Genomic DNA, 17,297 nt, shown 5'->3' with positions numbered 1-17,297 from the left:
TCTGAGTGGGTTTCCTCCCACAGTCCAAAAACACACGTTGGTAGGTGGATTAGTGACTCAAAAGTGCCCGTAAGTGTGAGTGTGTGAGTGAATGTGTGTGTGTCTGTGTTGCCCTGTGAAGGACTGGTGCCCCCTCCAGGGTGTATTCCCACCTTGTGCCCAATGATTCCAGGTAGGCTCTGGACCCACCGCGACCCTGAACTGGATAAGGGAATGAATGAATGTCATGTCTGACCTAACAGCAACAACAAAAAAGCTAGCAGAAAATGTTAGGACACATCCTAATGTCATCAACAATCTGTCATTTGACATAGCTGTTGTCACCTCGATAAAAAAGTTGACAAAAACAGCCTTTATGACAATAGCCACTTTTTGGAATAAGCATGCTTGTGACAGCTGTCAGAAAGGCTTTATGTATGGTTTTTTTTTTTTTTTTTAAACCTTGTTCCTGTTTTGTATCATTGTATGTTATATAGTGTTATGGATGTGATTGTCTTTGTGTTCATCTGATTGTAACAGCGTCTTTGGGTTACTGAAAAGCGCTTTAAAAATTCCATTTATTATTATTATTATTATTCATATATACAAAAGAACAACAGCTAAAATGGTCACAGTTATAAAAGCACATTTATTCATGAAAAGAGTAAAAAAAAGAGAAAAACAAGACTTTACAAGTGGCTAAGTACAGTGTCCTTTTGTCTTTACACAAGGAAATTACTGCTGATCTACAAATGCTGCTGTAATAAGAATTTGTTCAGCATTGTCCCCAAATTCCAGCAGACAAGAGACATACTGCTCCTTTTAGTTCTCTACTGGTCAACTAATGCCAATACAGTTTGTGCCTCATCAGGTTGAGTAGTAGGTGCCAAGCATTTTCAAGCATTACGTAATCCCAGAAAATCACCACCATATTTCAGATACAACACAGTTCCTTGAAAATACCAGCAACTGCAGCATGATTTAGGGTTGTCCCAGTCTATTATTGGCGACGTTAGGTTAACACCTGATGACGTTACTTGCATTGATGAAATGATACAGCTGGGTTGAGCGTCGACGGTCTGTCAGCACAGTGTAATAAGAGCTGACGCTCCAGAAAGGGTCCCACTGTAAACTTACACAGGGGGGCAGCTTGTGTGGAATTGCAGTGTTGCAGAAATGGGGAAAAGGCATTCACACAGCCATCAGTATGAGAGCGAAGCATAAATGTTGGTTAAGGTAATATATTTAGAGGGTGCACTCACTCCTGTATGGCTTTTCATAAAAATAACAAGAAGAAAGCAACAAAAAAAAAAAACACACAAAAAATCCACTGGACTGTCCTTGTTCCAACAGCAGTGTCGTCTTGACCAATTAAAAGTAGCTTCTTGGATGGCCCCATCCTCTCAGACAGAATAAAATCAGACTTAAGGCCCCTGGATCCTTTAGACACAGCCCACTCCGAACATTTTAATCAACTCTTTGCAGTCGGTGTCAATAAGGTCAGCTGGTTTCTCCCCATTCTCATTCTCAGCTTCTGTACTGGCACCCAGAGAAAGTAGATACCTGCCAAGAGAAATACTGACTATTACTATAAGTTTCTAACACAAGCACAGCCAAGAAATAAACAAAGCCACAATATCACAAAGACTTTTCCTTTACTGATATATTGGAAATTGAATAATGATATTGAAACCTTAGCCTGAAGCATTAGCCTATTTCATATGGCATCTTTGTAGTTAGAAAACTTTATGGATATATTTTAGAATCATTTTCATAATTACAACTGTCATTGAAATTTTCTTTTTTCTTTCCTTCCTCCCTCCCTCCCTCCAACTGCTTCGTCCTGTTCAGAATTGCAGTGGGTCTGGAGCCTACATGGAGTCACAGGGCCCAATAGAGTAACCAATACTAGACAGGGACCCAGGCCATCACTGGGCATCACAGTGACTCACACACTTACCCCATGGGCAATTTTACACTGTCAATCTAAGATTACTGTCAGAAATAAACATGTGCATGCTCATATACATTCGTACATAAATATTTAATTTGTACATAAATGTCTGTTTTGTTTGTGTTTTGTACGAAAAGGATTTTAAAAATATACAATTATAAAGACTTGAATTATTACGGGTACGACTTCTAGATTACGAAAACGAATTGGAAAGTGAGTAAACACTGTCAAAAATACGTCACTGGACTCACAGGCAAGACGCATAGAGCGGACTCGATTCGACATAGTGCGCATGCGCGGTGTGCTGCGTCTTCTTTTGCACTGGTGGCGGCGGCAGGGTTCGTCTACATTTTATTAGGTTGGTTCTTGGACTGAATGGAGAATGGGAGAATTGAAAAAAATCCGGCTCATTTATTTATTTATTTTCAGTTTGAACACACGAAGAATACGAGAATACAGTTCGTGTTTTGTATACGGTTCATTATTTTGATTGGGAACTGTGGGCGGGCTTAAAGCACCCTTTACACCTCATTGGTCAGTCTCAGCGATCACCTGTTCTTTAGCAGCTCTCTGCAGTTAAAATAAAAGTCCCAAACTCTTAGACTCTCCGTGGACACGCTTGTGTTATCAGTTTGTGTGGAATTAAAGACTTGTGTGTTCACTGTGTTTTAACATTATAATTTAACATGGGGTGGGGGTTGCAATTTATTTTAAATGAATTAAAAAACCGTTTTTTAACTAAGTTAAATATGGTTTGCCTGCTCTTAGAGTTTTAAAAATAGATAATGAACATGGGAATGCAATGTTTCTATTATCTGGCATTATAATTCAACCACAGAAAAATACATTATATGTAATATTTTAGATTATTATTATTATTTTAATGCTTCAGGCATAAAAGCTTCATATTGCACAAGCAGGAAAAATTACAACAAAACAAAATAACAGATAAAAAAAATGACCAAAATAAAATTGAATACAACTCAGATGATGTTACTTTTAATAAATGTGTCCTTTTCATGAATATAGTTATTAGCTGAACTAAACGTTTATAATTCTACACACCGGTGGTTCCAGACTTACATTCTTCACATTCTTCACTTCATAAATGTCACACTCTATAAAACAGATACAGTGTGAAGGTCTGATATGAAAAAGCTGGAACTATCCTCTTTCATCGGAGCAGTGTTATTATGTAAAATGTGGACAACTAATGAGGAATCTGCTTCAAAAATAAAACACAAAAATAAAATGCAGAAATATGAAAGGGAATGGAAATTAATAATCTGTACAAAAATAAATGTCATCCAAAAGTTATAAATCATTCATCAAATCAATGGCCTAGTTCTTGGGATTTTGAACAGACAAAGTATTATTCAGTCAAGTGTTCAGATTTATAATATATACGGAATCCTTGATTTTGGGAAAAACAAATCACCTGTACTAAATATATCTGTGGTTATACAACTTGTGTGTATTAACCTGGCATCACTGAATTTCTGAGATTATCCTGAAACTAACAAACTCTAATTTGTCTGTCTACAATTCTCCTTGTTCCACTGTATTCTTCAGTTACCACATGAAAATAAAATAAAACTGGGGCTCTAATATGTAAATACACTTCAATCCAGGTAAATACCATATAATCGTAAAATAACATACATTGGGCAGAAGGTGACACCATAAGCTTTCATTTGACACCTCTCCCACCAGTTCAAAACAAGACGCAGCAGAACACGCATGCACACTATATCGACTGATTCTGCTCTAAGCGTCTCGCCTGTGAGTCCCGTGACGTATTTTTAACAGTGATTTCTCACTTTCCAGTTCGTGTTCGTAATCTAGGAATCGTACCCATAATAATTCAAGTCGTATGCGTCAGTTTTTATAATCGTATATTTTTGAAGTCGCATTCGTACAAAACACACACAAAACAGACTTTTGTGTACAAATTAAATATTTATATACGAATGTATATGAGCATGCACATGTTTATTTTTGACAATAATCTTACTTCATAAATCTACCTTTCAACATTTATTTTTGGCACTGTTGGAGGAAACACAATGTGCTGGAGGAATCCCATGCAGTCACAGGGGGAACACACTAAACTCTCCACAGACTGTGACAGAGGTGGGGTTTGAAACAACAACAACAAAAGAACTCTGGAGCTGTGTGACAGCTACATAACAGCACCACCAAGTTTCCTCATTTGAAAATTGCATTCTTTCATTTTGTTTATTAGCTGTCATTATACTGTAGAGTTGTGTAAAAAGGAAATACAGTATACAGTACTGTGCAAAAGTTTCAGCCACCAGAAACAACAAATAACGGCCAACATTAGAATAAAACCCACATAACTTTATTCCAGTCCGTATTAGTTGAGGTTATCATCCAGTGCCTAGTTTTAGTGGTGAATAACTAATGATTTTAAATATTGTGCTGTGGATTTAACAAATTTATACAAATCAAGGAGAATCTGAACAAAACACTGTTCTTCAAACTCACTCTCACCCACTACTTTATAGAAAAACATCGTCTTATATTTCTGATGTGTTTTATATTATTATCTGTCTGTGTTTACTGTGATTATATATAACTTTATACCAGGCCCACGCTCACTGAGAAGGCATTAGTTTAAATATATATAAGATCCTAGGTAATATATATTAATGATTCATCACTTTGGATGTCTGCACACTAGACAATGCAAAGATGCATTTGCATGTCAGACCTTGCCTGTCTAGAAAGTGTGTATTTGGCTGGAGCAGGGGTAGAGGGGATTCCATACAGTCTGAAATCCAGCAGGAAACATCACATTTGAAGTTAAGATAAGACCAGAACATTCACTGAAGAAAGACAAACTGTGCCAGGCTGCCTCTCTGACATCATTCAAAATCAGGAAAAAATTCACCACCCCGATTAACCTCTCCTCCATCTTGGATTTTGTTCCATCCTAGTCTGCGTTGGTTGCTGTGCCTCCACCTTAGAATTTGTTGCAGCTAAAATTGTAATGGTTTTAAATTTCTTGACTCTCTGTGGAGTGGTTTTTATTTTATTTTATTTATTTAATAGTCATTTCTATTATCACTGAACTGACAGAGCAAAATAGTAAATTCACTGTGGGCCTACACTTCTGTTGCTTTGTCAGCGTCTAGTGTGTAGGCACCTTAACATGCTGTTTCAGGGTTGATTTTTTAAAGGGCTTCATCAGATTCATTCAATTTTCACTGCAATTTCTGAACCACAAAAAAAATCTGTACTGATATCGAACAAATATACTGTTTTTGCTGTTTGTTATTGTAAATAATAACTTCTGACAAATAGCGAAATTCTGTGCCTCTGAATTCATCTGTGGCACAAATGGTCAGCTTGACTCTACCGTGCGATCTCAGGGTAGCCGTCACTGCAGGCCATGTGAAGAGGCGTCCATCCATCCTCATCTTTCTGGTGAACATCTGCTCCATACTTTACGAGGAGCTTCACACACTCCAGGTTTCCAGAGAGGACAGCCTCATGGAGAGCTGCCATGCCTGTGGTGAGAAACAAATCAAGAAAACAAAAGAAAAAATGAATTCCTTGACTCATTTATTCTCACACTTTCACTGCTGCCGATGACCATCTGTCTCTAGGTGTCAGTTGACTTATTAAACTTCAGTTTAAATGAACATTTCCATGTCATCACTGCCCAAAGAAAAAACATACTCTCCAGGTTTATCAATTTTTATTTTACTACACACTTTGAGCACAGCAGGTGTCCGTCACGTTGTGTGAAATTTTCTTGAAGAATGGACCAATAGAAATGCTTCACAATTATAATAAATTAATAAAATGATTAACATTGACTTCCACTGAAAGATGTTTTTCCCTTTTTTCTATGAAGTTACTATTTTGGAGATAAATATTCTTAAAAAATTGAAGAATTTTAAATTCACATTAAGTAGATATTTTATGCCTGATTTAGTTATTTTTTTTTCTTCCTAGAAACTTAAGAGGAAGAAACTTTAAGAGCCTATATTTTTCAAAATATGGGAAAAACTTTTTCCATAATTTTTTACAAAACCAAATCAAATCCTCACTTACCAGAGGGGAATATGGTGTCAGCTCGCACTTTCCTGGCCCTCATGAATCGACCGATCATTTCCAGATCCCCTTGCCTGATGTAGTCTTGGAGCATGATGTCATTGGTGAAGCGTACAGTCCTGGCAGGTTTGACCGCTACGGTGGGAGTCTGGGAGACAGGTGAGCGGTAGCTGCTTCCTTGGCGTGTTGGTTTGCTGAAGACGGAGTACGTGGAGGTACTTTTGTAAGCAGGAGTGTAGGCAGGTGGGGTGTAGTGTGATGGAGTGTACTTCGTTGAGCTGTGGTAGCTGGAGGAATAGGAGATAGTGGAGTAATTCTTTGTGGTGTAAAGGCTTGGTGTATAGTGTGTTGTTGGGGTGTATGCGCTGTGGCGTGTGTACTGGGACACTGGGTATTGGTAGCTGTACTTCATGCCGGCCGTAGCGAGTCTGAGGCCCCCTCCTGAGTCAGGAGGAAGCCGGAGAATTCCAAGCAAATTCCAGGAAAGCTCCAGAAAATATTAATCCTTTGTTCTTTTTCACGGTCCCTCCCTTGACTTCAAGCAGAAGAGCACCAGTATGTCCACTCTGCAGATCCTTGTATGCTAATATACCACACTCTCTGGCATCTATTTCTTTTTTGTTCTGTGCTCTACCAGTCTCAATTCGCTTGTTCTCCTCTCTTCATTATACTGCCATTACGTATTTGTGGGCAGTGAATATACAGGATCCTGTCCCTTCACTTCTGGTTGCCTTTTTACTGTGGTGTACTACACAGGTCCCTTTATAGCCTCAGTAAATGTATTTTGGGAACACGATCCAGTGTATCCAGTGACTTCAGCACTGCGGAGAGTGGTTGAATCAAAGTCACTCCTTCAGCATGGTCACATGCTCTGTAACCTCTGACTCTGCCCCCTTATAACACATTAGGTGCAGCCCGACAATTCCTCCCATGTGCTTGACATTTCAGTTTTCCAAATAAAGATTCCTAGGTGGTCCTCGGATTGAATTGTCGTTTGCAAAATTTGGACATCCCTGGGGAAATGTTTTATTGATTCAATAAGTGAAAATAAGTTAAGATTAGGACTAATGGGACAATTCTATACCTTTTTCCACATGTTAACACAATTCTCAGGAGGTTTGAATTGAACTGAAATTCTACTTTCTCAGACAAACAGACATTATGGTGGTGCCCTTAAGGAAATATATTCAGCCCCTTTAGTAAGGAACAGTACTGTACCATCTTCTTCATTAATTGTCAGTTTTTAAGTTGCATTTATTTCAAAGCTTCTATTTAAGGACTTGATATGATATTATTTTATTTGACATAGTTTGGTATTGTTTTACAAGCTTACAAATATTTACTTCTCAATGCAATGTACCTTTAGGGAGCTGAACTTTAAAACCACTGCTGAATTATTGAAGGTACATTTATACTGTCTGTACCTTTTGTGAGTGTAATGTACCTGTAGAGAATCTATGTTTCTGAGAGTGTGTGAAAAAAGCACAAGGATTTCATTTCAAAATACCACAAGTACCAAACATGACAGCACTGTTCTTACATTACTTAACAGCCCTGTTCAGAGTGACCAGTTTCTTCAGCAGTGGTTGAGAATGAGAAAGTCGAGGTGTGAGGAGTTGAAATGCAGGTTTTAGGGTCTTTGAATTTTTTTCTTTTTCATCCTTATTTTTAATCCATATTTAATTTTACCTGTCTTGTTATGAAATAAACGTTAAAAAATTGTTTATCAGTCAAATGCCCCTTTGAGCCTATATAAACAGAGGGAATATTTTTAAAAATGACTGTAATTCCTCAGGGTGGCACAGTGGAGCAGCAGGTAGTGTCTCTGTCACAGATCCAGGGTCCTGAAGGTTGTTGGTTTGAGTCCCGCTCTGAGTGACTGTCTGTGAGGAGTGTGGTGTGTTCTCCCTGTGTCTGCATGGGTTTCCTCCGGGTGACTGTCTGTGAGGAGTGTGGTGTGTTCTCTCTGTGTCTGCGTGGGTTTTCTCCGGGTGAGTGTCTGTGAGAAGTGTGGTGTTTTCTCCCTGTGTCTGCGTGGGTTTCCTCCGGGTAACTGTCTGTGAGGAGTGTGGTGTGTTCTCCCTGTGTCTGTGTGGGTTTCCTCCGGGTGACTGTCTGTGAGGAGTTGGTGTGTTCTCTCTGTCTGCGTGGGTTTCCTCCGGGTGACTGTCTGTGAGGAGTGTGGTGTGTTCTCCCTGTGTCTGCGTGGGTTTCCTCCGGGTGATTGTCTGTGAGGAGTGTGGTGTGTTCTCCCTGTGTCTGCGTGGGTTTCCTCCGGGTGCTCCGGTTTCCTCCTACACTCCAAAAACACACGTTGGTAGGTGGATTGGAGACTCAAAAATGTCTGTAGGTGTGAGTGTGTGAGTGTGGTTGCCCTGTGAAGGACTGGCACCCACTCCAGTCCACACACACACACACACACACACACACACACACACACACACAGAGTAAATGTTACTTAAGTAATCATGATTCAACCTTGACCTTAACAAAGAATAGGGAAAGGTTTGCCATGTGCTTGTTCCTGCATAGTGAGGATATGCTGCTAGTGTTGGAGGTCAGCATTGTGTGTGGACTCTATTCTGAAGTTCATGCCTCCGTCCACTGCAGCTGTCCTGAAGGACCAGATTCTTGAGAGAGTGACTGAGCTGGATCTATTTGGATTTCACAGGCCCTGAGCTGGAGCTTCAGCATTTTATAGAAGGTGATGCCTAGCCAAGACAAACAGCAAGGACATAATCCATTGGCCTTTCCCTGAGGCTTATGTTAAGTGCTAGGCAGAGTCCAGGGCAGTAGAAAATTAACACATAACAATATTCCATTGCACTCAACACTCAGAGATATTTTTATACCAAATTAAATATCTTATGCTTCAGTATAGACAAGTTATTAAGTTTCCATTGGCTATGATCCTGGCTATAGGCAGTTTTTACAGTTGGGCTTCATTAAGTGAATCTCCAAAGAGAGAATAGAGAAATAGAAATATAAAGTTGTATGAACACATTTAACCGTGACCATGAAATGGATTAAAAGGCAAAGAAGATGATGATGATAATGATGAACACATATAAATGTCACCTTTTTATTAATTAATCAATCAATTAATGAAATCACCAACATTTGTTTTTGTTATGTTGAAGGAAACCTGACCAGACATGGAGTGAACACCATTTGTCACGTTACACCTTGAATACAATTAATGTAGGAGCCGCAAATAAGTTTTGATATTTTGTTCATATTTGTGTTTTTTGCTGTTTTGTGAGTGTGCACCCTCTATAGGTGATAGGTGCTACCCTAAAAATTAGGGAATAAGGTGCATGACGGGAGGAGTGCAGACCAGCGATACCGCCATTGACCTCAGTTGACACAGGCCGACTGTGTTTTAGCTCGTGACAAGGCCTGCAGCCATTGGGGCCCACCCGCCATGTCCAACAGCTATTAGTGCAATTTTATGCTACCATCCATCCATCCATCTATCCATTATCTGTAACCCTTATCCAATTTAGGGTCTACAGCCTACCTGGAATCATTGGGCGCAAGGCGGGAATACACCCTGGAGGGGACGCCAGTCCTTTTTATGCTACCATTGCATCTTTATTTTTGTATTTCTATTTATTTGTAATAAAATTACTAGCAACGTTCCGCATTAAACTTAAATTCATTGAAACCCAACTGCGAGTCTGACATGGAATCTGTCCTCTCCTGTGTGGTGAAGACAATTAAAAGTGGAAACAAGGGGTTATAGGACGAACTTGAACTCTTTTTACCACTACAATTAATAATGGGGAAGATTGCATAATTTCAGGCATTTCTAAAAACATAGCAATATGGTCAGACTCACTCAGGTCTACGTCACTTGACAGGCTTCTTGGCAAAATGAAAAATACATGCTTTTTAAAATGTGAGGTCCAGTTTGTGGGCTTTAGAGTCCTATTTTCGGGTTTTGTGTGAGAAAAAAAATCAACAGAAAATTGTGTGTGGGATTCAGAAATATAAAAACAGTTGGTCGTTCATGTTGCAGACATCACCTATGGGTGGTTTCCCAGACAGAGATTTAGCCTAGTTCTGGACTATATCCTCCTTGAAATGGAAAATCACAATTCAAAATGCTGTGTAGTCCAGGACTATCTTCATCGCTGCTTGTGGGAATGACACCAAGCCAAATCAGTATCAGTAAGAGTAAGCCAGTATTGAGTGTGAAAGGCCTCAGTGTGGGTCAGGCGGGTGCTACGCGCAGTACGTGACACAGAGTTCAAGTCTAGACAATCTGAGGTGAGAGGTTTGTGGCTTCAGGCGGTGTCCTTTTGACACTTGACTATCGTATTCCTCTTCCTCTTGTATATTACAGGGTGCACTTAAAGACACCTTCTTGTCACATGATGCTACTAAGCTGAGTGGGTAAAGGTGACGAGCACAGGATTCCTCTGAATTGTGTAGACAGCTGCCTCATCTTTTCAAACAGCCAATTACACAATCTCATCACATCTCATCACGCTTTGAGGAGAACACTAACGGACACCCATACTTCTGAGGTAGCACTAAGAGAAAGCCCAATTTTACATGTGACTATAAAGAGCTGGCTATTCATTCAGCATATTTTTTACTTCTAAAAGCTGCTCATAGTAGTCATTATCAGGAGGTAACCATTTTCATTTGTTAAATTTAGCAGTTGTTAACTGAAGGGTGGAGTTTTATTCAGCCTCATGTAAGAGTGGCAATTAGCTTTATTTATTTATTTGCTTGCTTGTTTGTTTGATTAATTGTCTATCCATCCATCCATTATCTGTAACCCTTATCCAGTTCAGGGTCACGGTGGGTCCAGAGCCTACCTGGAATCATTGGGTGCAAGGTGGGAATAGACCCTGGAGGGGGCGCCAGTCCTTCACAGGGCAACACACACATACATTCACTCACACACTCACACCTACGGAAACTTTTGAGTCACCAATCCACCTACCAATGTGTGTTTTTGGAGCGTGGGAGGAAACCAGAGCACCTGGAGGAAACCCACACGGACACAGGGAGAACACACCACACTCCTCACACACAGTCACCCGGAGCAAACCCACGCAGACACAGGGAGAACACACCACATTCCTCACAGACAGTCACCCGGAGGAAACCCATGCAGACACAGGGAGAACACACCACACTCCTCACAGACAGTTACCCGGAGGAAACCCACGCAGACACAGAGAGAACACACCACACTCCTCACAGACAGTCACCCGGAGCAAACCCAAGCAGACACAGGGAGAACACTCCACATTCCTCACAGACAGTCACCCGCAGGAAACCCATGCAGACACAGAGAGAACACACCACACTCCTCACAGACAGTCACCCGGAGGAAACCCATGCAGACACAGGGAGAACACACCACACTCCTCACAGACAGTCACCCAGAGGAAACCCACGCAGACACAGAGAGAACACACCACACTCCTCACAGACAGTCACCCGGAGGAAACCCACGCAGACACAGAGAGAACACACCACACTCCTCACAGACAGTCACCCGGAGGAAACCCACGCAGACACAGGGAGAACACACCACACTGTGTTGTGGACATAGGAATCTCTAAAATGTGGTCTATACTGAAAAGATCTTTAGTACTTGTAGACTACAGTAGAAGACTCTTTAGCTGTCTTTTCCACTTTCTTTCACTGTAAACATGATCCAGGGAGAGAAATAAACAAAATAAATAAAATTAAATTTAAACAATCAGAGTTGTGTATTATAATGTGAAAAAAATCACATCAAACTTGTTGTGTTCAGTGTGTAACGGCCTGGAAACTCACTGATGCAGTAATGTTGCACTATTAGTGCTCTCAGTTTGAAAACATGGTCCTGTATATTGTGTTTGTACCCTCTTTATACTTGTAGGTATGTTCTGTATGGTATGTGAGCTCTGTCCAATTCATTATCTTGTGTCTGCCAGCTTTCTGTTGGGGGCTTGAGATTTGACTGAGGGCTGACCTCCAAATCCAACCTCAGGGATACTGGCCGAGCCAGAGTTGGAGGCATCTGCACACTTTACAACCTGTCAGAATGGCTTATCTGGGAGCACATGCTAGCCATTGTGTGGGAAAGCTTTTATTTTGGATCCCAGTCGACAAAGGATGGTAGGTGACCTCATATCATAGGACAGTGTTTTAAAGGTATCATTGATGGATTGTTGATTGGTCTACAGAGAGACAAAGTCACTCGCTGTGTGGGATGTCAGCTCTGTGTTCCTGGAATATGATCCAAGTGTGAAATACTTAGAAGAATTAATCTGTGACTCTGGATAGTGGTAGGGTCATATCAGTGTAGTCAAAGTCTTCTCACAGCTCATATCTAATCTTTGTGACAAAATCCTCATTTTTAAAAAGTTCTTTCTTCTTAACGCCTTCTTTAAACTAGAACTTCCTCAGTCATGTAATGCCCTTAGGGAGAATGAAATCTAATGTGAATCCAGCCACCACTTGTGGAAAAATGTAAACTTAAATTGTGTTGAAATAGTTATGCACTTAAATTACATAGGAACGGTTAATTTGTACTAAATCACTACCAATATGTAATTGATATTATATTTATTTAAATTTAAATTATTCGAGTATATTAGTCATACGATTTTTTTCATCACACTTTTAATACAGTTGACGTATATTTCTCTGAGCTGCCGAAATTAATTCTATTGTTACACTTATATAGCGCCTTTCTAGAAACCCAAGGATGCTTTTACAATCCACACTGCACAGAACATTCAGAACACTCAATCCACCCACACTGGTGAGAAGCAGCAGCCAAACGCGCACAGCGTACTCTCGACCAGGAATGACCGTCCACCTGGAGGACTGCATCGGGCACTAAGATTTCACCCAGGACAGAGCGCTAATCAATATCTGGGCTCACACTCATTCACTCACACATACACGCAATCATTCACTTACACACTCATTCACTCACACACCAGGACAGTTATTAGATATTAGTTATTAATTCTAAAATACGTTTAAATTGTGCTTAAATAATGAGCAATAAAATTAAATAAAAGTCATTGCTACAAACAAATAGACCATGTAAGAAATTATTAACATAAATGAAGCAGTAACACAAAACACAATATATAATAATACAAATTACAACACCCGCGACCCTGACTTGAAAAAGCGGTTACAGACAAAGAAACAATGAAACAAGAGATTACAGCTCTTGTAAATTAGAAGCATATAAATTATATTTATGTATGTAAATATATAATTATTATAAATTGTATTAGAAAAGTGGTAGAAATAACAGATGTTAATATACTCACTATATATTAAGTGCACCCGAATGTAGCCTAATATACATTTTATTAGCAGAAATTTAGAACAAATTAGAGGTTCAAAAATGACATACATGTACATCAGAAAAATTGAAGTATGCTCTGTTTTTCACGAGAGACCCCAACATTTTAAACTGCTGGTAATAAAAGATTGGTGGAAAATTCTGCGCATTGGAGAAGAAAACTAACAGTTTTGTATGAGCTCACAAAGCAGGCCAATTCCTGGGTAATGTTTGAAAGGCAGCCCTGAGGGTTTGTTAACTGGTCTACAGCATCAAAGTCATTCGCCACAGTGGATGCCAACTTTGTGTTCCTAAAATATGATCCAGGTGCAAAATACTTCATGGTATTAATACTTGGCTCTGGATATCCGAAGGGCACATGTTAGTGTTCTCAAAAGCAATATATACACTGTTAAAAATGTAGTATACACATACATCGCTATAGGTGCACAATGTAAATATACCTTCAGTAGTACAATAGTGATTTTACAGTCCAGTTGTGTTCTCTAATACTGTAGAATTGTGGTGTGTTCTTCCTGTGTCTGCTTGGGTTTCCTCCAGGTGACTGTCTGTGAGGAGTGTGGTGTGTTCTCTCTGTGTCTGCGTGGGTTTCCTCCGGGTGACTGTCTGTGAGGAGTGTGGTGTGTTCTCCCTGTGTCTGCGTGGGTTTCCTCCGGGTGACTGTCTGTGAGGAGTGTGGTGTGTTCTCTCTGTGTCTGCGTGGGTTTCCTCCGGGTGACTGTCTGTGAGGAGTGTGGTGTGTTCTCTCTGTGTCTGCGTGGGTTTCCTCCGGGTGACTGTCTTTGAGGAGTGTGGTGTGTTCTCTCTGTGTCTGTGTGGGTTTCCTCCAGGTCACTGTCTGTGAGGAGTGTGGTGTGTTCTCTCTGTGTCTGCGTGGGTTTCCTCCGGGTGAATGTCTTTGAGGAGTGTGGTGTGTTCTCTCTGTGTCTGTGTGGGTTTCCTCCAGGTGACTGTGTGTGAGGAGTGTGGTGTGTTCTCTCTGTGTCTGTGTGGGTTTCCTCCAGGTGACTGTCTGTGAGGAGTGTGGTGTGTTCTCTCTGTGTCTGTGTGGGTTTCCTCCGGGTGACTGTCTTTGAGGAGTCTGCTGTGTTCTGTCTGTGTCTGTGTGGGTTTCCTCCGGGTGACTGTCTTTGAGGAGTGTGGTGTGTTCTGTCTGTGTCTGTGTGGGTTTCCTCCGGGTGACTGTCTGTGAGGAGTGTGGTGTGTTCTCTCTGTGTCCACGTGGGTTTTTTCTGGCTGCTCCGATTTCCTCCCACGGTCCAAAAACACGTTAGCAGGTGGATTGCCGACTCAAAAGTGTCAATAGTTGTGAGTGAATGTGTGAGTGTATGTCGCCCTGTGAAAGATTGGTACCCCCTCCAGAGTGTGTTCCAACCTAGCGCCCAGTGATTCTGGGTAGGCTTCAGACCCACTGCGATCTTGAACTGGATAAGTGGTCATAGACAATGAATGAATGGCCTTGAGTCACAGTGGGTCCGGAGTCTTTGTGGAATCACTGTGTGCAAGGCAAGAGCATGCCCTGGATGGGGCCCCAGTCCATCACAGCGAACCACACACTCACACCAATGGACACTTTGCATGGCCAATCCACATACCGGTGTCTGTTTTTGGACTGTAGAAGGAAACCTACACAGACACAGCGGGAAACACCTCCCTCATAGAGGAATTCCTCATAAACAGTCACCAGTGCTGTAACTCACACAAAACTGCAACTTCCTATTAAACAAAACGGAATAAATAGACAAGATCAAGAAGTGAGTGAAATTTTCCTTTGAATTTTGTCATAGGCCTTGCCTGCAGTCTAGATCCAGTTACTGCTATCATTTAAAAGTGGCCTAAGGCGCAGTTCATATCTAATTCAGGATCTGGATCTGGTAATCCAGGTGGATAATGTTCTAGCATGAGATTCACAGCAGCAGATCTTCCAAATTGTGAGCTCCCGCTGTGATCAGCCATTGACTGCTGGTGCTCAAAGACATGGAAGTCTTATCATGCCATAAATGAAAGCGGTGACTGAAATAGTTCAGATATTGCAGAGGTAACTACAAGTCGCTCTTAAAGAAATGTTATCAGTGTTATAGTCTAGTTGTATCTGCATTATAAACTGTGGTCACATATTCAGCTCCAGAACATGTACTGTAAAGTCAACACCAAAAACGACCATTTTGTTTTGAATGTTTAAATCCGTTAATGTGAGTATCATCCCTTTACCAAGTAAACTCTTTCGGAATTTTCTGTTTAAGGAGTCAGGTTTCAGGGAGGCAAGGCACGGCTAAAATACTGCTGATGTTCCTCTGTAGATGCTATAACCATCACTGCTTTAAAATTTAAGATGTCATTACTGTAGTTTTGAGCTTAATTTTTAGCATTTAAATAAAAAAAATCTATAACATTTAAAAATGCCAGTTGCTATTCCTTGATGAGGAGAGCTGTAAAAGTTACTTCTATTTTATTTGATTATATTTAATGACAATTATAAACATATAAAGTACATGCACCTGTACAGTACCTGCTTCTTCAGGCAGTGCAGAGGACACTTTCTGGGTACACTTTTGTAAATACACACAGGAGAACACTGATCAATGAGCTACCCTGGGCAAGGGCAAGATGGAAATCTCCAGTTACACTTTAAGCAAAACACGGGATAAAAATAGTTCACACATTCAGTCACTGTGGCTTTCACTGAATGCCTGTAACTAAAACAGAAAACTCTTATTGTGATTACATGCACAAAATGATGTGATTATTTGAAATGAATTATTGTAAACCTGTTTTAATTCTAGAATAAATGTGCCAATTATTGTTGTGTAGATGAGTAAACACATACTTCAATGTACAGATCATAGTCCCCCAGTACAGAGCCTTGCTCCATCACACAGGATCTCTGTAGACTAATTTAGTCTTAGTGCTCAGCCAAACAAGGCTGGAGCACACCTGGCCCTGGCTGGGCGGAATTGCATGTTACCAGGCTGTAAAGTTGTTAATCTTCTAGACACATGGACATGTTTTCCAGTGGAGGTTCCACTGAATAGATAAAAGATAAGATTCCTGTTAATGAGAGTTCTTCATCAACATTTTGAGAAAATATGTTGAAAAACAGAAGCTATATTTAAAGTCATACTCAGTTTAGATGTACAACATAGTTAAGTTGATCATAAAGGATTTTAAAGACTTCATGTTTGTGATGCTAGTCATTTTTGTAAATTATGTAACAGTTGTAAGGAATATTTATTGTCTTTTGTATAATATTGTCTGCGTGGGTTTCCTCCGGGTGACTGTCTGTGAGGAGTGTGGTGTGTTCTCCCTGTGTCTGCGTGGGTTTCCTCCGGGTGACTGTCTGTGAGGAGTGTGGTGTGTTCTCCCTGTGTCTGTGTGGGTTTCCTCCGGGTGACTGTCTGTGAGGAGTGTGGTGTGTTCTCTCTGTGTCTGTGTGGGTTTCCTCCGGGTGACTGTCTGTGAGGAGTGTGGTGTGTTCTCCCTGTGTCTGCGTGGGTTTCCTCAGGGTGACTGTCTGTGAGGAGTGTGGTGTGTTCTCCCTGTGTCTGCGTGGGTTTCCTCCGGGTGACTGTCTGTGAGGAGTGTCTGCGTGGGTTTCCTCTGGGTGACTGCCTGTGAGGAGTGTGGTGTGTTCTCTCTGTGTCTGCGTGGGTTTCCCCTGGGTGATTCTCTGTGAGGAGTGTGGTGTGTTCTCCCTGTGTCTGCATAATTAATTAACTTTTACATCACTGCACTGAAATCATTGGGGACAGGGAGTGGGGAAGGTGGTTTCCTGCCCTCCTCCAAAAGTAACTTAGTGCAGTTTATGCAGTGCTGTGCACCTGAATTAGCAACGACAGAAACTCTGTTCTCCCTATTACAGCTCAGTGAAGCATCTCTATGATTTTCAAGTTGTAATTGTAAGGTAAAAATATTACGTAGTCTTCCTTTAAATAACTAAAATGCTAA

The 17,297-nt window shown here is 40.8% G+C and overlaps 1 protein-coding gene across 1 annotated transcript; it reads right to left on the bottom strand.

Annotated features, from left to right (window-relative positions):
• Nucleotides 1-681: 681 nt before the first annotated feature.
• Nucleotides 682-6,428, bottom strand: ppp1r27a (protein phosphatase 1, regulatory subunit 27a). Its single transcript, XM_066641676.1, has 3 exons — nt 6,017-6,428; nt 5,316-5,466; nt 682-1,542 (listed from the first exon to the last, which is right to left on the bottom strand). Exons 1-3 carry the CDS (start codon nt 6,426-6,428, stop codon nt 1,422-1,424), a joined length of 684 nt encoding a protein of 227 aa, XP_066497773.1. The 3' UTR covers nt 682-1,421.
• Between the last annotated feature and the right edge of the window lie 10,869 nt (nt 6,429-17,297).

Source organism: Hoplias malabaricus, chromosome 13 (genome assembly GCF_029633855.1).
Source record: "Hoplias malabaricus isolate fHopMal1 chromosome 13, fHopMal1.hap1, whole genome shotgun sequence".
In the NCBI taxonomy this organism is placed as follows: Eukaryota; Metazoa; Chordata; class Actinopteri; order Characiformes; family Erythrinidae; genus Hoplias; species Hoplias malabaricus.
Note: the sequence above shows the minus strand (reverse complement) of the source record. Positions and strands in the feature narration are given on the sequence as shown.